This window comes from Melopsittacus undulatus, chromosome 4, assembly GCF_012275295.1.
Source record: "Melopsittacus undulatus isolate bMelUnd1 chromosome 4, bMelUnd1.mat.Z, whole genome shotgun sequence".
Lineage (NCBI taxonomy): Eukaryota > Metazoa > Chordata > Aves > Psittaciformes > Psittaculidae > Melopsittacus > Melopsittacus undulatus.
Window position 1 is genome coordinate 88276152 of NC_047530.1, and position 22293 is coordinate 88298444.

A 22293-nucleotide genomic window follows, 5' to 3' on the forward strand; every position below is an offset into this window, starting at 1 on the left:
TTACACCTCTAATTACTTTGTGTGCATGTAATATTTTTTTCCCCTCTGGTGACTGATGGGTCTTGAGAGGACTTGCTGGGATTGGTGCGTGATTCACTGAGCAGAGCGTGTTCTGGGCTGAGGCTGCAGGCTCTCTGGGCCCTGGATGCCAAGGGCAGGCAATGCCCTGGCGCTGGTGTTGCTCATGCCTGATTCAGCACTTGTGCAGCACAGCTGCTGGGGGTCAGGCCATGGGTTTCGCTGCTTGTGCCCCAGCTGAGCTGGACAAGAGGGTGGAGAGGCTGGGCTATGCCATGTGAGCACTGTCTTGACTGGGGTGGGAGCATGTGGAACAGCTTTTCCTGGTATCAGTGTGGGTGCTCAGAGCCATCCTGAGCTGATGTGAAGCACCAAGATGCAAAATTGCTTTTGCCAACCAAGGGGCTAATGAAAGAGGCAGTCCTGAACCCTTTCATGCATCCCTACCGCCAAATAGAGACACAAGTAGGGAAAAAAGGTATGTGTTCTCCCACCCTCCCAATGAGCAGCAGCCTTAAAAACACCCAGCATGCAATCCTGTCCTTTTCTCTGGTCTTCATGCCTGGTCCTGGAGCTCATGATAGACATCTAGTCTCTCCTGAACAAAATGGGACCTGGGTTTGGCAGGGATGGGAGTTAGGACTCATTAAGTTCATGTGGGAAACAAAAAGAAGGAGGAAGGGGAACTGGTATGGAGATGTAAAATGGTGACTAAGCAGTGCGGGACTGGTCTTCATGGAAAATGAAGAGAAGCTGTGGCTGTCTGTGAGAGGGGAGGAGGAACTTGTGGAGTGGCCTGCAGTCCTGGCCTTGAAGCTGATGGATTATGAGGGTTTGGCAGAGTTGGGGATCTGGTTTTAGGTGAACAGTGTAAAATGTGATGTGGGATTCAAGGAAGGAGCTCCAAAGGCTGTGGCTTGGCTCCTAAAGATCCCACTGGAGGGAATGCTTTAGCCTGATTTCTATAAAGGTTTTCCTTTTCCCACTATTTTTTGATGAATTGACCATCTCCCTGTAGGTGGGATGGTGCACAGCTCTGACCAGTGCTTTCCTGCCTGAAAATTTGGTGGGAATCACTGGCCAGGTACAAGAGGAAAGGCTCTGCTAGTGCCTGCTTGGAGAGGAAAGGCTGTAGTGTGGGTTCAACTATCATGTTAGACATCAGGGCATCTATGAGGGTGCTTGTCACCAAGGTGCACTCATGGGTAGCACTGCTTCTGAGATGGCTGGCTCTCCCTTTGGGAAACAATGTACTTTCTGCATCAAAATCGTAGAATTGACCTTTTCCATAGAAGGGTCATGGAAAAGACTCTTAAAACCATTGAGTTCAATCATAAATCTAACACTGCCAAGTCCACCTCTAACCCATGTCCTTAAGCACCACACAGGGTACACAGCTTCTAAATATCTCCAGGGATGGTGACTCAACCGCTTCCCTGTGCAGCCTGTTCCAATGCTTGATAATCCTTTTGAGAAAGTAAGTTTTTGTAATATCCAATCTAAATGTTCCCTGGCACAAATTGAGCCCATTTCCTATTGTCTTATGGCTTGTTTCCTGGGAGAAGAGACCAACACGCACCTCTCTACAACCACCTTTCAGATAGTTGTACAGGGTGATAAGGTCTCTCCTCAATTCAGGGATGGCCTCTTCCCCCTTCTGCCCCCCAGTTCCCTATTCTCACCAGGTGAAATACTTTGGACAGCCTCTCCTCTCTTCTTGAGGACTGCTGCCTTTAAAGAAGGGTCATTTGGCTGTTGCTGAAAGGATCGTGTCAGCCCCAGGGGTTTGGGGTGGCTGTTGATTTTGCAGGGTATGGACACTTTCTGTGCATCTGTTAGCCCTGGCAGGAGGCAGGATACAGAGCAAAAATGGGCATTTGGTCTAAGTCTGTTCGGGTGCTTTTAGGGTTGTATGGTAACACAGTGGGACCAGTATCTCTTGTGGGCAGTGTGGCCAGAAGAGATTCTTGCAGGGTTAGATTTTGCACATGGAAAAAGCTTAACCCTGCCGTGGCAGCTGAGAAATACAGGGAAGGGGGCCCTTAACTCATGTTAGGTCGTTCCAGATGTGCATCCTGTAGCTTGAGATGTGGGGCTTCCCAGATTCTAGACATGGCACTCAATAACTTAAGTAAATCTTACTGGTTTTATCCTGCTTTTCCAGCCTTCTTGTCTTCATTTCATCAATTCATCTTTCCTGCTGTGATGTGATCCCACGCTTTTAGAAGTCTCTGGTTTAGAGAAAATATTTGTTAGCAGATCTTTCTCCTCCCCATGAATAACTCTTATATTGTTTTCATTAATTAAAAATTGTCTCTAGAAAAAGCGAATGAGCATCTTTGCCATTATGAGCAAGTTTCTCGACCAGCCAGGGAAATCTGTTTCTAGTGTTGCCTGTTTGGTTGATTTTTCCCATCTATTCTCTACTGATGTATGCTGTAAAATGGAACTATCTTCTGACGGGGCTATAAGCAATAAAAACCAAAAAGGCAAAACCAAGCACCAACAGAAACTAAACCCCAACAAACAACAAAAAATCCAACCAAACCCCCCTGCAAAGTCAATAAACCACTCAACTGTCTGAGGGTTCTTTCATTAAGTGGAGCTGAGGGACTGCAGCAAACTACCTCTTTTGCAGGAATCCCATTTGGCTTGAAAGGAATTATTCATGCAGTTATGCAATCCATATTGAATTTTCAATTTGTCACAGTTTTCTCCTGCCCCCTCCCTTTTGTCCACCAGCCCAACTAGGCTTCTGCTGAGTCTCTTCATTGGCTGGCATGCTTTAGAAAGAGTCCTAATGTATAGGTATAGTCCATATCTGGCAACTCTGTGCTCTGAGATCTCTGCTTGGAGCAAGTGACCGCAGTGCAGAATGTGGGTCTAGAGCCTCTCCCTGGTTAAGGTTATTCCTGCTGGGAGGGAAAGCCATCATTTTTCATCGCAAATTCTTTTCTGAGAGGCTGTGGTTGCCTGGTGTCTCAGCTTCCCTGCCTGCATCTGTGTAGGAAAGCCGCTAGCTTGGTTCACATTCCTTGCAGGAAGAAATCTCAGAAGCAGATGACTGTGATACTCTGCAGCCATAACCTAAATGTGGTCCCAGTGCAAAGGTAATGGGAAAAACTCAGGAGCCTTCATTTCAGTGATTTGGCTCAGATGGATGGTGGCTAAGCTCTGTCTTTTATTTTGTTCAGACAATTTCAGAAGCAGGATGGAGGTGTTCACTGCTTATCCTGATGTAGGAGAGCACTGAGCTGCTGCTGCCACCTGTTAAATCTCAACTAGAAGCCTACCTGTGCTATGCATCTGTGGTGGATTGACCCTGGCTGCATGGCAGGTGCCCACCAAAGCTGCTCTGTACTCCCCCTCAACTAGACAGTGGGAGAAAAGTATAACAAGTAGTTTGTGGGTTGAGATAAGGACAGGGAGATCTCATTCAACAGTTACCATCAGGTAAAACCTGACCAGGGGAAATTAGCTTATTATCAATCACAGCAAAGCAGGATAATGAGAAAATAAAACCCCAAATATTAAAACCACCTTCCCCTCATCCTTCCCTTCTTCCCGGGATTAACTTTACTCCTAATTTTATTTACCTCTTCCAGCAGTGCAGGGGGATCGAATTGGGGGTTCATCAGGTCCATCTTGGAGCTGGCTGGCATTTGCGGTATTGGACATTGGAAGCTTCAAGCAGCTTTTCACAATAAGCCACCTCTGTTGCCCTCCACTATGAAAACTTTGCCATGCAAACCCAGTATAGCATCAGTTTAAAGTCATAGTTTGGCACAAGTTATTACTTAATTAGTTCTAAGTAAAACAATCCTCCACTTGCAGGGAATCTTTGTGGGGTTTGAATCTGTGTAGGCACAAGCATCAGCATCTTGCAGGGCAAAGGTTTCTCCCATTGGTGGAAGCAGGGTCATTGAGGAAAAAGCCTGCTCTTCCTATACTCCATTTGTGAAACAAAATGGCTTAGCCTAAATAAACCCAGACACTTGAGTTTGTTATGAACCAACTAAGGTGGAAGTGGAAGTGAGGAGTTGGATGTGCTGAGATTCCTGGGAGCACTGTATGTGGGGAAGCTGCTGTGGCTCAGCTGGTGGGCCAGGAGGCTGCTCTGAGGGGTGTCTGAGTGCCCTTTTCTGCCCCAAATGTACTTGCACCCATGCTGCTGTCAGAGGGTTCTTGTGCATGCTGATGGGATGGCAGGGGAGGCTCCTCCTGTGCCTTTGTTATCACCACAGAGCCCAGTGTTTGCAGAATACCTGCAGTAGGAATATGGGGATAGGGTTGTCCTGAGAAGGTGGTGAGTGTGGCTTCACTCCCTTGTGTTTCCCCTGCATCCCCAGGGGACGGGGGTTCTGAGCTATGGGGTGGCCCTGTGTTGAAGGAGCCATGCAGTGGGTGATGCCTGGGCAGCACCAACACACTTAATTCACAGTGATAATCCAGATGTCTGTGGGATGTGGGCTGGAGCTGAACTGCTGTGAGATGGGGTAATGTGGATTTGTTTTGTTTTTCATTTTGCTCCTTCAATACTTTATAAGGACCAGCGGAGATGACTACAGATAACAATGCTAGCTGTTGGCATTCACAAAAGCATTTTCTTTTGACTCCCTAAAAGCTCCAGCAGAGAAAATAGTACAAATTCACTTGCTTTTCTCATTTCCAGGGTGCTCATGCTTTGGCGATGCACCAAGATGGTGGTGGAATAGGAATATCTAAGGGTGGGTGTCCATCTCCTGGGACTGTGGTCAGGAGTCAGAAGAACTGCTTACAGAAATGTAAACCACAGCAGAACAAAGCCAATCAGTCCTTCCCTGAGGACCACTTTTGCTGCTCTTCCTTGATGCAGCACAAGCCTTGAACCTGACACCCCCATCTCTCAACGAGCTGATTTCTGTTACTAATTTCTCTTGCTGAAACAAGTGTTAAAAGCCCAGCTGCTAAGCAGCAGGTCTGGGCTGCGTTTCAACCCCCTGGCCCCCCCCTTCCCAGAGGCTGTCAACGTGCCTGTGCTAGCATCCTTTGTGCTGTGTCCTCCATCCTGACACAGCTTTTTTCCTTTCTCTCCTCTCCCTCTCTCATTTCTGAAGGGTTCAGGCTGGGGCTGTGACGTGTGGTGGGGTTTTTAGGGCTATGTCAGCTTTGACAATGTTCCTTGAAAACCATCCAAACCTGAGGAGAGCAGGAGAGTTGTGAGAATATTTGAATTGCTGACCAGTTCGATGGCCTCTGGTGATACGGCACACAGGCAAATATTGCTTATTACAGACACCGGGTCTGGGAAGTCTTGCCCCTGCAGAAGGTGCCCTGAATTTCTCATATGCAGTGTGGCCAGCCCAGCTGGCAGGGTCCGGCAGGCCCGCTCTATTTTGTTTGGGTCATAAAGTTGCTTTAAGTGAATTCAAACTTAATTCTTCCTGCTTGATTTGAATCACAGAACCATAGAACAGTTAGGGTTGGAAAGGACCTTAAGGTCATCTAGTTCCAACCCCCCTGCCATGGGCAGGGGCACCTCACACTAGACAAGGTTGCCCAAGACTGTCCAACCTGGCCTTGGGCACCGCCAGGAATGGAGTGTTCACAGCTTCCGTGGGCAACCCATTTCAGTGCCTCACCACCCTCACAGTAAAGAATTTCTTTCTTATATCTAGCCTAAATCTCCCCAGTTTAAGTTTTAACCCATTATCCCTTGTCGTATCACTACAGTACCTGATGAAGAGTCCCTCCTTAGCATTCCTGTAGGCTCCTTTGTTCCAGCCCTGTACCTGGGTTTTGTCTGCATGGGATGTGCTGGAGTCACGGAGACATGGGAACACATCCAGAGCTGGATGGTGTTTGCAGTTAGACATCCCATTCCTCTGTGTGGGGTTGCCTGTCTCTGCCCTTTCTCTGGGGTGCTGCCCCACTGGCATTGTGCATGGAGGGACCATATCTTGCCACAGCAGCTGGGGGCAGGCGGTGAGCAAGCCTTGCCTGCAGGCTTTGCAAGGTGAGCAACTGGCGTTCTGCTTCCCTGTGGGCTGCTCCATAACATGTCTGTCCTTGTTTATTCATGCCACCGCCTGAGCCCCAGGTATGGGGAGGGTGGGCGGGATTCCCTGTGCTGCTCCAGGACCTGACGCCGAAGTTCTCGGCGTCTCCGCTTAGTGCAGGCGAGTGTATGCATGTGTTTTGCGAGGCTGGGTTCACTCTGCCCGTTCTTTGTCTCTCCCCACCCCTTAAACTTCCCAAATCTCACAATTTTGATCCCTGTCAAGCACATGCATGCTGTGTGCAACCAGAGCATCTGATTACAGTCACAGCACAGATCTTTTCCCCCTTAACATCCTGTTGCTGTGCCATGCTGTATTAACTCTGCTGGGAAGGCATGTGGGTGATAAAGCGCAAACACGGTCCTTGTTTAGCTCTTCTACTCAATAAAGACTCCTCTTTCTTGTTTCAAATCAATGTACTGGCTGTCCCATTTTAAGCCTGGCTTTCTTCCAAATAAGCCTTGTGTGTGGGCACGTGTGGATTATCTTTGTCTCTATGGCTACCCTGAAAACTTTTGAACCAGAAAATTCACTAGAGGGATTGAGCTCTAAGATACTGGTTTCCTATAGCCTTTATGAAAATAGTTGCTGGGTGGTGGGACTGTAGCTTGTTCACCTCTCCTGGTGGGTTGTAGGAGAAATTCAGTATTAGACATCAGAGAACATACAACCAACTCTCAATCAGCTTCAGGAAAGAGCTACATTAAAAAACCCCTCAAACTTAAAATCAAGCTTTGTTAGTTCTATCACTCAAGTGTATTAATATTAATTAGGTCATTTTACTAATTATCTGTTCATCTGTATGTAAGGGGCATTGACAGCTTGCTGATGGGTCCCAGCTGGATACTGTAGAGCATGAGAAACAGACCTTCAGAATCACGTGGGGCCAAGAGGGGGTTGATTATCACCTCCAAGAGCTCTTATTTGCTAGGATTTTAAATAATTTCGTCAATTCCTAAGGTTTCATGTGGGATGGAGAAGTGCTCTTGCTGATGAGGGTTAAACATGTGCTTTTTAAGAGAGAATTAATGCATGGAAGCTGTTCATTGATGTGTGCTTGCTAAGAGCTGCTGTCAACATTTTGAGAAGATAACAAGTAACAGCAGTTACAAATATCATCATCATCATTATTATGTTTTGGCTTTTTTCAGGCACCTCCCCAGTTAGGGATTTAAAGATGTTTCTAATTAGTCAGTGTTTCTGGCTGTGGGAGATGACTTGCTGACACTCCCATTGCGTGGATGTCTGTCTTCTTGGTCTCTCTGGAGCTTATCCTGGGGCATCATCTCTGCTCCTATTATGAAAGCCATGCATTCTGCAGTGAGTGTGAGAAGCTAAAGAAGGAGACCGGAAGTAAAACCTTGTGGACCACCTTGTGTTAATCACATTTCTTGTGGGTGTTAGGCCTTGTAGAGGGGAGATGTTCATTGCAGACTCATTGGCTTGTCTTGCACCATTAGTTGAGTGTGCCAAGTCCTTTACCTGCCTTGTCCAGCTGCAGTGGCACGCAGCTACTGCCTGGCACCAGGAATTTTTCCAGCCTCACCTTGACTTGGTGTACTTCCATGCTAGGCTGCACTTTGGGGAGGTTAATGCTTTGGAAGGAAAGATTTGGGATCAAGTAAACATAGTTTACTTGTTCTACTAATTGTAGTTAAACAAAAGTTTCTTGTCAGCCTTTCTAGACTATGGGGAGTCAGGTCCTATGGGTGATTTTTTTTCAGCATGTTTCTAAACATAAGTAGTGATACTCCCCATGTTTCAATCATTTGATTGTGTTCCCAATGTAATAACCTTTGAAGCCATTTATTTGTTATTCATTTTGTGAAAATTGGCAGACATGAGACCCTTGTAAGACTACGAATTTGATGTCAGATAACCCCATGGAAAGCATTCATCTGTGCCAGTCCCCTGGACAGCTGGCCTCCTCAGTCCTGTTCCCTGGAGGACCCACCAGTTCATTGTCATTTTGGGCAGAAGAGATGCTGAAAATAGCTTCGTTTTCCCCTAACCCAAGACTAATGGTAGGAATGAAATCTGGCCATTTTAACGTATTTGTTCCTTTCTGGTTTGTCAAACCTTTTCTTTCTTGAAACCTGCTGCTGCATCCAGCCATGCTGATGCAAGTTGATGTCTGTCAGACATTCCTGGTTCCTTCCTCAGCATCCTGAGCCCAGTTTCCTTTCTCCAAGTGTTTCTTGATTATGCAGCACAGAACAACTCTCAAGCTGGTACAGAAATTGCTGTTCGTCCAGGTGGGAATCATGATTATGGAATGGGTTTGAACTAGTACATATTTGGCATCAGAGCAGAAGGAAGGACAGGATTGCAAATTACTGTGTCTCTCAGAAGAGAGTGAAGATTTGGTCAAAGATGTGGAAATACGGAGGGGAAACAAAGAGAAAAGGGAAGAGTGTCCTCCCCTGTAAGTGACCAAACAGCTGTCTCAGGAAGAAATTAATTTGCCCCAGGAAGAAATTACTCCAGATGGGAACTGGTTAGGGCAGGTCTACTTCAGTAAAAGGTTGCATCATGTAGCCTTTTTTCCCTTCCCTTAGGCCATCTGGGGATTTCCTGGCTGATGCTGTTCATGCTGCTTTCTCTGGGTGCTTGAGATACCTCTGATAGGTTCTTGTGAACAGCTGTGGTGGAACAGCATAGAGCTGGTCTAACTCATTATGGACAAATGGGTTCAGAGCAACTAAGATGATTTGCGACCACTAATCAATGGAAGGTAAGGGTTGGTTTTTTTAATTTCATTGCAGCAGCATACTGAAGGCATAATGAGATCTGGTAAGATAGGTAAATGGTTGCTGTATTCATGGAAGCAATGAAATAAGATTCTCCACTGCCCTTGGCAAGGGTCCTTTGCCCTGCTGTGTTGCTTCAGCGAGGGGTTGTCATCTTCCAGTCATTAGTCATCCTCTTGTTATTTCATTTTGTAGAAGAGATTATAACCAGCTGGGGAGATAGGGCAACATGAGAGACCAGGCTGCTGTCTTATACTGTGCTCTATTATTCCTTTGTCTCTGCTTTGTCCTACTTCCAAACCCATGGCCATCCAGATCATACAATGGAAAGTAGGCAAGAGCATTCTTTATGGTGGGAGGAGCAGTCAGTCTGGACTTGCACAAGTCAAGTTGCCTAACCCTGGAGTTACACTATCCACTGTGGAAAAAGCAAGAGGTAGGACTGTCTCCCAACTCTGCCACGGATGTCTGTGTGATCTTGAGCAGATGACCCTCAGTTGCTCCATCTTGCCTGTCTGCTGTATGTAAGCATTGTGATGGTGCAGTGTTGATTTTGGAGAACTTGCAAACCTTGATGCATCCAAGGAGAATGAAGGCTCTGGGCTGGAGGTCTTTCTCCATAATATGTCTGGTTACTGCAGCCCTTCAGTCAGCCAGGCCCCAGGAGGTCCAGCAGGAGCAGCTGGATTTTGAGGGAGCTCAGCTTCAAGACCTGAAGATCCACATTAGCTAATCCAGTCATGAAGCAATGAGATTAGGGGTGCTCATCTCTTCACTTAAAGCCTGGCTGTTTTGCTTCAGATGAAGAAGTGTTTAGGAGACAAGATTATCTCTAAATAAGTTTGTTCAGCAAATTGTGAGATAGGCCTATGTTGTCCTGAAGAGACCTCAGGTCAACATGTTCATCTTAAGTGACAGCAGTAGCATTCAATGAAGTGGCTCAGGTGTAGAATTAGATTTATCACATCTAGAAGTCAGAATCTGACCTTTTCTCCTGGGGTCTTTCAGTTCTTTTGCAACCAAACCTTGGTCCCTCAAGCTGTTCACCGACTGGGAGCAACTTTTTCCCCATGAGTAAGTAGCTCGTTACTGCCCGACTTTTCTCAAGGGCAAGTTGGAGATCTCTGTTAGCTCTTACGTGCCTAGGCTCATGTGTGTTTTGGCACGTACATCTCTTTGATATGAAAAATGACTGGGCTGAGAAAATGCAAATAACTTCTGCAAAATTGCTGATTCTTATTTTATGGAGGTAAAAAGAAGATACATCCAAATTTTTCCTGAAAGTCCGAGTTTGAGGATTTCCAACTTCTGCCACACTCAGTAATCACAGGGCCTGGTGCCAAGCAAGAATAGGAGCTTTCCAGCAGGTAACAAGGTGATATGGTTAGGTGGATTGTGTTTGGTGCAGTGGGGAAAGAGCTGCATTTCTCCTGCACCCTGCTGGGTGGTTTGGGGTGGGAGCCATGTCAGGGTGAGCATCCAGTGGCAGCTGTCTCTCCTGGGTTTCTGCATGGGGTCAGTTTTGCTTACTCTGCATAGCCTGAAATAAAACCCAAGTCAGATGCTCAGCTCAGGTGTTGTCTCAGTTTGGGCAGCTGCAATGCATGAGTTTTTTTGTGAAGAGGCAATCTTCAGAGTAAAGTAGGTGAGATCATTGCCACAGTCCTTTTCCCTCCAGATTTCACTAAACAGCTCCAGCCTTTACAAGGCTGAAGAGAAAGCAAGCTGCCTTTATTTTCCCTCCCCCTTTTCACTTTAACCTGTATGTGCAGAGATAATAATGCAAAAAATAAGGTGGAATTATTTATATGGCACTAAAAGCACAGTCATTATCAGAGCAAGGGACTTGTACCTAAGTATCTATCCAGTGTGGCTGTATGGCTGTCCTTGCCATAGTTACAAGGACTTCCTTCTATCTGCTGGCTTAAAGCTAACAGTCATTCTGTCAAGGATGGGATTTTTATGACCTCTTTTTTATAGATTTTTACTGCTGAAGGGAGTGATAAAATTACTTCCTCAAGGTCTCTGGAGGGGGAAGCAGGGTAAGACAGCTTGAATTAAATTTTCTTGAATCCCAGTTCATGAACTTGGCTCTGAGACTGTTTATGAGACCTTCCTGGTGTCAGGATTTACTTCCCTGGGGTCGGCTATATTGCACCAGTGTAAACTGCCTTAAGCAGATTATGGCCAGGACCACATTAGCTGCTTTTAAGGACTTTACTGTGAAACACAATGTACAGAAATTGGAGTGGGAGCAGGAACAAAGACAGTACTGAAAGCAAAGCTCTTTGGCCTCACAGTCAGAAAGGAATGGGCACTAGGACTTTCTTAGTCTACCAGAATCTATTTTTGTCTTAGTTTAATTCATCCTTTCTCATTTGCATTTCCCCTTTTTTTTGATAACATTGGTTTTGATGAAGAAACATGCCAGAACCTGTGACTTCCATGACAAGTCCATTCACAGGACAAGTCCATTCACAGTTCCTTACACTGAGAAAACAGTCCTGACTCCATCTCAAGCAGGCCAGAGATGAGGACACAAGCAGCAAAAACTTAAATGATCTTCAGTGAAGGGTTTTAGTGGTGGTGTTTTTGTGTGGTGGTGTGTTTTGTTTTCTGTAATAATATCCTCAGAAAGCAGGAGGGTCTGTGTGGCTGTGATAGAAGTCAAGGGCCCCCGTGTTGGTGACCCCACAAGCACTAAGTGTTGTTGCCCTAGCTGTAGTAGTTTTAAGGACATTAGCAAGGCAAGCTTTGTGGGGAAGGGTAACTTTCCTTATTAGGCTGCTAGCCAAACTTTCAGGTACATATGTTGAAGTCTGGAACAGAGATGGCAATCTTCAAAGCTACATTCAGTCTGAGAGCAAATATTCCAAGCTTAATGAGGAAGGTTAATCATGTAGATTGTTGGAGAGAAAGGTAATTCATACCTGTATATGAAAGGGCTGTTAGCAAAAAAAAAAAGGAAGTGAAATGAAGGAAATTACTTGCTGTGGGAGAGAAAAAAAAAACAAACCCAACATCTGTTGAACAAGGGATTAGCTGGGGGAGGCAGAACAGAACGACAATAGACAATAAAGCCAGTCTCCCTGTTGAGACCAGGATTTCTAGTATCTAGTAGAGTTATGAATGCTTGTTTCCAAGCTTGCCTTTTGAAGATCTCTTTCAAGGACCACAGCTGAGAGGTCAGAGGCTGCCCAAATAAAGGCATGTGCCCTTCCATAGCGTCAGTAGCTGAGCTGTGGGTTTGAATTGCAAATGATGCTATGAATGTTCAAAATTTCCAATTGCTCAATGGGAAACTGGGGAAATTTATGGGGGTTGAAATCCCCTCAGTCTCCACCCACTATTTGTCTGCTGTAGGAGAAGAGGCTTTGTGGACCTGTGATCTGAGCTGGTATAGTTGTTCCTGTGGTGGGCTGGTTGTTTTGAGAGACATGCTGGTGATAGGGCCACTTGAAGGTATTCGTAAAATAACTTAGAAGGCTGAAGTTCATCAACATACCTTGGGAAATAGATATGGATAGATAGATAGGTAGGTAGGTAGATAAAGCTGCAGATATGTAATGAGGAGTGGCAGGAGCTCTGTGGATAGATCTGTCTATAATGTTGTTAGAAAGATAGTGTTACCAAAATAATATTGCTGTGCGAGCTTAGGAATGTATCTTAATATCTAGGAATACACACTGGCAACTACACTGTATTAATAAGGTAAAACATAGGTATTCCTGGATGTGATAGCCCAGATTTAAATAGTAACAGCACCAGTAAATGGAGGTGCTATTTTAGGTTTTGTTTTGGTAACTAGTGTTGATGTTACAGGGGGGCCTAGTTGTACGGGAGAATCCTGGACTTAGTGCTCATAAAATGGATTCCTTTTAAATTAAATGGAAGCCTAAACAAAAGTACGTCTGGAACTAGGATACTTGTCTTCGAAAGGGCAAACTTTGAAAATTGAAGAAACCTGGTGGGTGAAGTCATCTGGGCAGAGAAATGTGAAAACTTGAATGCAGAGGATGCAGAGCCTCTATGTAATTCAGAGGTGTAGAAATTATCTGGACCAGGGATCCCAAGCAAAAGAGTAAAACGCGTCAGGAAAGGGCTCCTTCCTGAAGCTCATGAATAGCCACCTTAAAAAGGATAGTTGGGATTAAATAGTCTGCAAGTAATGGAAAAAAAGACTAATTGGCAAAAAAGCAATGTCTTAGAGGTCAGGAGGAGTAAGGATAAAATGAGAATTGCCAAAAGTCAAGCTGCGTTAGGCCTGGCAAAGGAAATTAAAACAAATAGCAACAGGTTTCTCAGCTATATAAATAAAAAGAGACTTGAAGCCACTGCGCAGTGAAGACCAACTGGAGATTGAAGATGATATAGGTAGGGCTCCAGTATTAACCGAACTTTGCTTCAGTGTTCAGTACAGTTGGAGGGGATGAAGACATAGAAACATTGAAAACTGAGGGGAAAAAACAAAAGTCAAATAATTAAATTTATTGAAGTTGGTCAGAGAACAGAGGCCAGGAACACTGGGCCCAGTTCCTGAAGGGACGAGGACAAAACCAGCTGACTGAAATGAAAAACCAAACGATCCAACAACACTTAAAAGATTTTTAGGTCCTGGTGGCAAATAGGAAATGGGGACTCAGTACTTCAGATTGCCAAAGGTGGGGGAGTGATTCAGACAGATACAGACCCATTAATCCAGCCTCAGCTGTGGATGACACTGGTAGATCTGGAGGACAGAATAATAAAAGACTGAAGTCCTTATTAAAGTAATAAAGGTGAGTGCCAAGCAGATAAAGCAAAGGTGGATCGTGGTGCGTTGACCACTGTAGCTCTTAGCTGAGTTGATGTTGTCTGATGCACTGCACGTTTATGAAAAATGAGTTGTCTGTGTGGTCTCCCATGGAGCAGTAGGTACAAATGCATGTGAGAAGATACTCCCTAAAACAGTGGCAAAGCGAGTCAGTTTGCCTGATCATTCTCTCAGTGATGAGGGAGTGACAGAGGCTTGTGTGGGGATGGTGGGATTTGCGTGCAGAGGTTCCACCCTGGAATAAGTGCCTGGCTATGGTTTGGCAGTGATGGCTGTGGTGGAAACTGTAGGTGTGAAGGTGTTGGATACTTGTGATTGCACTGAGTTATGTTTATTGTCATGTAGAGAGAAACCTTAGGAAAACTCTTTAGGATAAGTGATGTGGAGGAGTGACAGGGTCAGGAATGGGATAAAACTGAATAGCACAGGGTGCTGGGACAGGCAGTGAAAGACCGGGCTGGGAAGACTTAAATGGGACTTTTGCTAGCAAAATCTGTCAGTGGACAGTTAAGACCTGTATGTTTTAATTGATCCCAGGATGAGGGTAGGCTGTAACTTGTCCTGCTTTGCACCCACAGTCACCCTATATCCAGGGAGAAGCATCCCATGGGAAGGGAAGCATTAACCCCTCTGAAAGCAGCTGGCAAACCCGGGCTGCAGTCATGAACTTGAACAAATGGCTGTGGGCAGGCACAGGTGCAGGGATGAGCTCCAGGGCAGTGGGAGCAAGTGCCATAGGGAGGGCTTGGCAGGGGAGGACTTGGCTGCTCCTGTGAGGTACAGGAAGGAAACAAAGACAGGGAGGGGAAAAAGTGCCGTAAGCTAGAGAAGGGTGCTGGCATGAGGACAGCATGCCATAACTTGGTCCTAATAATATCTTGTCTAGAAAACACAGCATTTTCTGCTGGCTGGAGCACTGTCCTTCTAGGATACCTTCGGGTGGAACCTGGAGGGCAGTAGCTTTTCTGCTGCTACAGCAGGTGGTGTAGTGTGGCTGATGGCAAGTCCCATGTCCAGTGGCTCAGGAGGCCCTTGCACTAATGCTAGAGAGGTTTTTTTCTGTTTTTTTTTTTTTTTTTTTTTTATTGTTTGTTTTTCCGCTTATGGTTCCAGCAGGTTTTGTCAGTGCGCAGGGAAATGTAGAGCTAACCTTCACAGAATCATAGAATGCTCTGGGTTGGAAGGAACCTTAAAGTTCATCTAGTTCTAACCCGCCTGCCAGAGGGATTGGAACACTAGGTTAGGTTGCTTCGATCATCATCAGGCTCTGGTTTGTTCCACTCCACTGTATCTTACCCCAAAGCCCCCTTGCTAGGGGAAGAGGAAGGCCACATGTCATACTCACTTTCCTTTGGCTTGGCAAAGGGAATTTTTGTCATGGGAGAGTGGTTGTTAGAGATAAATATTTTTTCACCAAATTAAAAATAAAATTGTGCTGAGAATCTGGGGTCTGGTTCAAAGTGCAGTTAGATCTAGGCTAAAGCAGTGCTCTTGTTTCACAGTAAGTTACCGTACTGAATTTTCAAAGGGAATGAAGAATGTAGAGATTTCTTGCCGTCTTTGTTCATACTGTTTTCTAGGTGTAAGACCCCAGTCTGCCTGTCCGTTGTTTTGGTTTGGCTTTTGGTTTTGTTGGTTTGTTGGGGTTTTTTTTAATAGTTTTTATTTTTAATTGTAGCAAAACAAGCAGCATGACATACTTGGACCTAAAGCAAGTTTCCATCTATTTATTTATATACTGAGATTTTATTGCTCAGCATTTCAGAGTAACAGAAGTGTCCTATTTGTTTGTTTTCTTTAGGCTCTAGATTTTGCCCTGCAGCCAAGCCAAATTACACCAGACTGGGGGAGGGAGGTGGGAAGTGGAGAGGAGGAGGAGGGGAGGGGACAGGAATGAGGAAATCTGTACTTTGTGACCTTAAACTTTCAATAAAAGGGGATTTAGGGAATGGAGAAATGGCAAGTGTTCAGAAAGTTAATATTTGCAATGGGGAATGGGGGAAGACTTTAAAACAAAGCCCTTGTTTTAGAGCTGTGTAACTAAAACAATTACTAGATAATGCAGTAAATTTAGGAAGCTCTAGATAGAGCTTCCAGATACTTGCTTCGGAGGAGGTATCAGGTACATTGAGGCCAACAGCCCCAGAAGAAATAGGGAAAAGGATAGCTGATATCTCTGATACTTTAACTGCAAATGAAACAAAAGCTGGCAGGAGAGAAATTGAGATGCATGATATGCCTTTAAGTTCTCCAGAAGACTCTTCCCCAGCTTACAATGGTACTTTCTAGATTGCTGTAGAGTGATTTATTCCAGTGACTCAGTGAGAGCTGGATTTTAGGCATTTGCTTCTCCCCACCTCCTAGCTCCCCCAGCTCAGCCGTTCTGCCTTTGGGGCAAAGGAGCAAGATGCATTTAAGACTATTTATGGCTCATTCTACAATTTCATTTTGGGAACATCCCAGGGAGGCTGATGGCTGTTTCAGGGCCAAATATTCATCAGCCTTCTGCCATTTTCCAGTTAATTTGTCTGGATGACTTCTCTGATGACTTCTCACATTTTCCACCACCTGATGCTCTATTAAGAGATTGTTCCTTTGTCCATCTCCGGAGCTGTTCTGCTGCATCAATGCTGCCTAGTTTCCTGTCTGATTTAAGGATTTATGCTAACCTCATCAGTCATGGCAACTCACAAGGCTGCTTTTGTAAGAAATCAACATCTGGAGACTTACGTCCATGCTTACCAGCTCTGCAGTAGCAGATCTGATCTGAGCACTGCCTTGTTCTTTGGAAGTATTGGGTTGAGGGTTCAGCCCATGCAATGTCAGGCCTTCTAGGTGCATCCGTCTCTAGTGCTTCCTGGTTCATTTTTCACAGCTTTTAGGCCAGAAAGATGATGTTCCATCCTCAAGCCTGACTCCTGATCAATTTGAGACCACAGATTTTTGCTGTGTGAATTGCTGTTTTGACTAGTGTGTTACAAAACCCGTTCAGTTTTGCCTTTAAAATTCCTCATAACAGGAGGTTCTATCAACCCTTTCATAAACTGTTCCAGTAGCTAATTATTTGGATTGTCTATGTTTGCCTCATCCAGTAAGTAGTCTTCATCTCAGTAACAGTTGGGTACTTAAAATTCCTTTTTGGTCTTCATATACTTAACTGTAGATGGTCAGATTTTCCCCAGTTGCACTTTTTCTAGTATCTATCTGACCAATTCATCCTGCCTTCTTCTGTGGCTCTCCATTACAGCTGTATTTTAGGAATGAGTAAGAAGCTTCTGGGGAATTTTCTCTAAAGGCTTTATCCACTTCTGCTTTTCATTATTGATTAGCAGCTTCCATTCTCCCCTTACACTTCCTTAATAATACATATTTTTGCTGCCCCATCAATTTGCATAGTATTCTGCAGACCATGAAAGAGACAGAGGCCTGCCCCACCAAATCCTAGTCTTTCCATGCATCTCACATGCTGCTCTGGGGGCACTGGGAGCAAAGATAATATAGCTTTGATGGGGGAGCCCAAATACTGGAGGTGTTGGGTGCATTTTACTTCCGTGGAGCTCCCTGGGAGTAGGAAACCTTCCTACTTCTCTTTCAGAGAAAGGGGAGGAGGTATCCCCTGGTGATACTTCCTGCAGAGAGTGTGGAAGTACTCTCATAATTTGCTTGGGATGTATAGAAGAGGTGACTCATACAGTGTGTGGAAACAGCAGTTGCTCTTAAAACCCAACTGATCATTGGTTCTCTGTGTGTTGGGCTGTTGCATGATGAGACCTCTAACAAACTTTGCAGGGCTTGCCCAGTCTGCTGTATGGGTTGGTCTTCCTCTGGGTGGAGGCCCCAGCCTGCCTCCAGTAAAGCTGGACCTGCTATCCCGGCTTCCGTAACCAACCCTGTCTTTGAATGCTCTCTCCCTGCATCATTTACATTACCATTCCTGTGAGGTGTTAAATGCCACCAGTAACTTCACAGCTGCCTAGAAACCCTTCCCTCCAGGGCTACCTGTTTTCTGCTCCTGTGGGAAAGCTTTCTATGTGATGTAGAAGGGAGTTGTAGTGAAATGAGTCTACAACTCAGCTGTTGCAGCTTGAGGGATGTCTCTGATCTGGAAGAACTTATCATGAACAGATCTGTGGCTGTGCAGGGACCAGCCCAGTGAAGCCAGTAGAAATGAGAGCAGCCCAAAGTTTTTCTTACCCTAGTATTTAATAGGAAGAGTCAAATGCAAACATGATGATTGCAAGCATATGTGGCTGTGGCTGTCCATCTTGAGGCCTGTTCAGTGAAAACTGGGTTTATCTGTTTGCCAAGAGCAACACACTTTTCCCTTTAACCCTCAGCAAGCCTTCCAGCTTTAGCCTGGCTGACACGGTCATGGTTTATTTAGCAAGGCAAAGTGTGGTAAGGCTGAGGGAGGAGTAGTGTGAGAGAGACCACAGCTGGGCTTTATGAAAGGCAAGAATGGGGCAAGGGAGAAAACAATGAGAAAAACCTAAGTGTTTTGGTGCAGAGTTTTAGAGTGGGACTTATTGGGTAAATAGCCAGTTAATCAATGCCAGATTGTCTGTTGGATGTCCTTGTTATTACTTCAGCCTGTGCCAGACACTGATACCCTTGAAATCTGAAAAATCTCATTAGAAGGTGCTTTCACTGGGACTCAGACAACATGCTTCACAGGCTTTTGAGGAAGAGCAGCATATGACAAGAGCAAGTGCTGATGGGCTGGGGCCATCAAAGCAGTACTGGAAGGGTCTTTCCCCATGTTGGGGCACCCTGTGCAGCTTGTCAGGAGCTTGCAGTGGATCCCTTGCTCTGGGGTGGTGTCCCGGCTCTCCAATTAGACAGGCAGCAGTAAGAGCTGCTGCTGCTGCTGTTTTCCATGTGCTTTGGCTTTGTTCCTTTGCCCTCAGCTTGTGCCAAGGCCTTCTGTATTTGTGAAAAGTCCGGGCATTTTTCTTTCTCTTTAAAGAAGAGGTGTCCTGGCTCTCAGCTGCTCACAAGGCCTGTGGTTGATTTTGGAGGCATGTGTGGCACACAGCAGGTGCACACTGCTTTCCAAACATCACCCCCTGATTAGGGGGTCTTCAAAACCTGTCTCAACGAGCATGAAGACCTGCACTTTGGTGTTCAGGTCTTTCTGCTAACTTGCTTCTGTGGGCTGAGATGGAGACCTATGAAACTACGAATAGGGGGAAGAACAAGAAGGTTCTGTTTTTTCAGTTTCGGTCAGCATCCCATGCAGAGACCAAGCAGCACATCTGGGGGAGCAGGGCACAGGATTAAACCATGAAAGTCATTGCTGTAGGAAGTTGGAAATGTCCTTGTTAAAAATGGCTTCTAAAAGGCAGTATAGGAATTCACAGAGGGATGGCTAGCTATGAAATATGAAGATCCATGTACAGCGTCTGTCTTGAAAAGTCCTTACATCATTGGTTTCCAGAAGCAGAGAAAAAGATCAGTCGTTACACTCCTCACAACATCTGCTGCAGACCACAGCTGTAGCTGCTTGTGGATCACAGAAATCTCAGCCTGGTGCTGGAGGAGCACGCTGGTGCCTTGGCAGGGAGACATAAGAGGAGTCATGTGCTGGGGCCTCAAACAAGCTGTGTGCAGCTGGTTGGGTTTGCCCTGTGCCTCCCTCAGCTTCTGTGTCGATGAGCCTCTGTGTCATGGTCAGCTTGTGTTTTGGGCTTGTGACTGGTTTCTGCACAAGGAACTGCCACAGCCCACTCGCTTCCTCACTAGTGAGCATCACTGCAGATGCCCTCCGTTGTCCACTTTACATGGCTCTCAGCTGAAGGGGGATTAACATGGGTTGCATGTAAGCCATACTCAGTTCATGGGGCATGTGGGCCTTGAGCAGAGGACACACAGTGAGGGGCTCTGGTTGCAGGTTTTGTTTTTCATGTACTGCAGTATCTAAATTCTGCCTTACCCAACTTTGGAAGAGGGGGTGTCCTTTTGAGGGTACAACGAGTTGGTCTTCCTGTGGGTAGAACCCAGGCTAGGTTCAGTTAGAAAGCCAAAAAGGGGAATTTTTTTGATAGGAAAGATGTCTCTGCTTTGTACATATGAGCCTTGCTGGAGGTAGGGAAGGGCCAGGAAGAGGTTTAGAAATTATAATCTGCTTACTGCCATCCTCCCAAGGAATCCAGAAGAACTTCTCTTATTAAGGATGGGACTGTTTTCCTCTCCAGTGAAGCAAGAGTGCCTGAGTAACCCTCAACCCCCTAGCAACACCCACTTACAGTTTGGGATAGGAAGTGCAGAACTTAATTACAATTTGACCCTCTTTTACTTTTCATTCTTTTACATTCAGATGTTTCATCTCCTGGGCTTGAAGTCTTGTTGGACCAGGACAGGAAGGACCAATGGAGCTCATTCGGCTGCTGCCTGTACGCCTTGCTTTTTGCTTGCTTCGTGGGTGGCTTTTGTGTTTAGACATCTGAGAAAAGATACCAGGGAGTGGGGATAAAAGATGGTTGGACTCAGCCTTGCAGCATGAAATTGAACTGGAACACAGTATTAAGAAAGTTGACAGTGCTTTGAATATCTTACTCTCGTAGGAAGGGGGACAGGCAGGACATTGATGCCTGCTTCCATCTGAATTGTTGAAAGCCAGAGTTTACAAGGTGTGACACTGGCTGAACAGGACTCCCTTGTGGGTGGGGGACAGGAGAACAAGTAGTTGATGGTCAGGGCAGCACATCTGGGAAGATGTGCATTCTTCACCCCCACCAGTCCTGACAGGCATGAAAAGCAAGTGGTGTAACTGAGGAGCTTGCTTCTGACTGTCTTAAACAGATTGTGGGGATTGCTGCATCACAGCCATAATGTGGTGGTATGATGAAGCATCACTTCTCATCTAGCCCCTTGAAGCTGTGGTAGTCCTGGTTTCAGCAGGTTGTCCTGCTTTTAGCAGGTATAAAGCTCCTGAGCTGCACATGTGGGTTGTATTCTGTGTTAGCATCAATAAGCACAATGCATCTGCTGTGCATTTGGTGCTGACTGAAAGCTAGGCTGCGCACTGAGAGATTCCAGCCTCAGACTGCGTGGCCTGAAAACTGTGGAAAGATGCTGGGCACAGGTCCCTGGGAGGATACTGCAGCCCAGCATCTCCTTCCTGCAGGAGGGACCAGTCCTGTTGTTCTAGTGGCTGGGAAGCACTTGGGGTGGCTTAGTGGGAAAACAGCCAAGTTTGCAGCCAATACTCCTCTCTGTTCCCAGCTACTGCATGCCTGGCTTCCCCTTTAATAGGGAAACACAAGCATTTTCCAGTGTAGGATCTGAGTGAGGGGCTTTCAGGTTAACATCTCCTCTGTTTGGGGGCATGGAGGACCTCTGCCCTCCCTGGAAGGGATTTCAAGCACCCCATGCATTGGATGCAGGCTTCCTGAGCTGAGTTCTTCTGTTGTTCAGGCCACCTGGAAGGATGTGCCAGGGGAGGCTTGCCGTGTGATTGTGAGCAGTAGCTGGCAGTAGCGCAGCCTGTGCTGGGTGGATGAAGGGGGACGTGGGGGCTGTGTTTTGATTCTGCTTTTCCTGTTTGTTGTAACTTGGCAGAGGCAAAGTTTCAGAGACTGCAGGGGCAGCAAGATCCTTTTTCTTTTCTTTCTCTTCTCCCTGGCATGTACTGCAACACCTTCCGCCAGTAATCCTGATTTGGTTTTTTGTTTTTTTTTGCAAGGGGGGGACAGAGGGAGAGTGGGAGGGGAGGACTGGTGTGTTGAGGCTCTGCAGGTATGGAACACATAAACCTGAATATGTAGGATGGGGTTCATTGTCTAGAGGAGAGACTTTCCTAAAAGCAGCTCCCAGCATGTGAGCAACTGTTCCTGCTTCGGGTGGGATTTCAGTGGAAAAAATTGAAAACGGAAGAAGGAGAAAAAAAATCCCCAAATCCAAAATGCACAAAGCCCATCTCCCCAGGGCCTGTTCAGAAAATGGAGATAAAGCAGCAATAAATTCAAGTGCTCGATTAAGCCAGATGTACGTGCTTTAAAGCAGTAACAGATGTGGCAACAGTGGCTCTAATGAAGTGGGGTTTTATGGACCGAGTTCGATGGAGGCGGGTGCATGTGCCCATTGCTTCCTGGCTGGGAAATGGCACAGCAGTGCTTTTGTTCTGGGGGCTGATGAAAGCTCTTTGCAGATATGTGGGTGCTCAGCGCTGATGATTCCCACTGTCTCCTCGGCTCCTGCCCCTTGCCCCTGGGATGGCTGCAGTTATGGTGCTTTTCAGTTGAGGTTGTCTGTCTGAAAGCAGGGAGGGTGGGTTAATTATAGCCCTCCAGGGGAATTATCTAATGACAGCCTTCCACCTCAGTGCTCCCGGAGGGAGGTTGTGGTGGCCCCCTTGTTAACTTCCCCAGACGCTATGCCTGGGGAGTCACATGCCCTTAAATGACTGCCACATTTTTTTTGCAAATGTGAGGGTTCTGAAATGCATCAGAAAGCTTCGAGATGCTCTCGGCTGTGGAAAGATGGATGAAGGCCAGGTAAAACCTGTTGTTCACATGCTGTACAACACCTGCAATGTACAGTGTGAATGATACTTGGGGCAGAGCAGCTGGTTGGGTTTTGGCTGGGGAGGCTCACCTGGGCCAGGCTTAGAGCATGTGCAGAGCTGGTTTGGAGAAAGACTTAAACATCAGTATGCCATAAGCCAGCTGAAGCT

The 22293-nt window shown here is 46.0% G+C and overlaps 1 protein-coding gene across 5 annotated transcripts in view; it reads left to right on the plus strand.

Moving 5' to 3' along the window:
* IGFBP2 (insulin like growth factor binding protein 2) overlaps positions 1-22293 on the plus strand; it is a 63554-nt gene that overhangs the window by 23853 nt on the left and 17408 nt on the right. The window contains exons 1-2 of one of the 5 annotated variants that reach the window (XM_031053456.2): positions 9285-9326; positions 9815-9880. The exons of 2 other annotated variants lie outside the window; for them this stretch is intronic. In XM_031053456.2, coding sequence (XP_030909316.1) covers positions 9293-9326; positions 9815-9880 — 100 coding nt within the window. In that variant the 5' untranslated portion in view covers positions 9285-9292. Of the gene's footprint in view, positions 1-411; positions 497-8690; positions 8791-9284; positions 9327-9814; positions 9881-22293 lie in introns of those variants that run through there. 2 more of the 5 variants (XM_005153833.2, XM_031053457.2) reach the window with 2 other exon arrangements.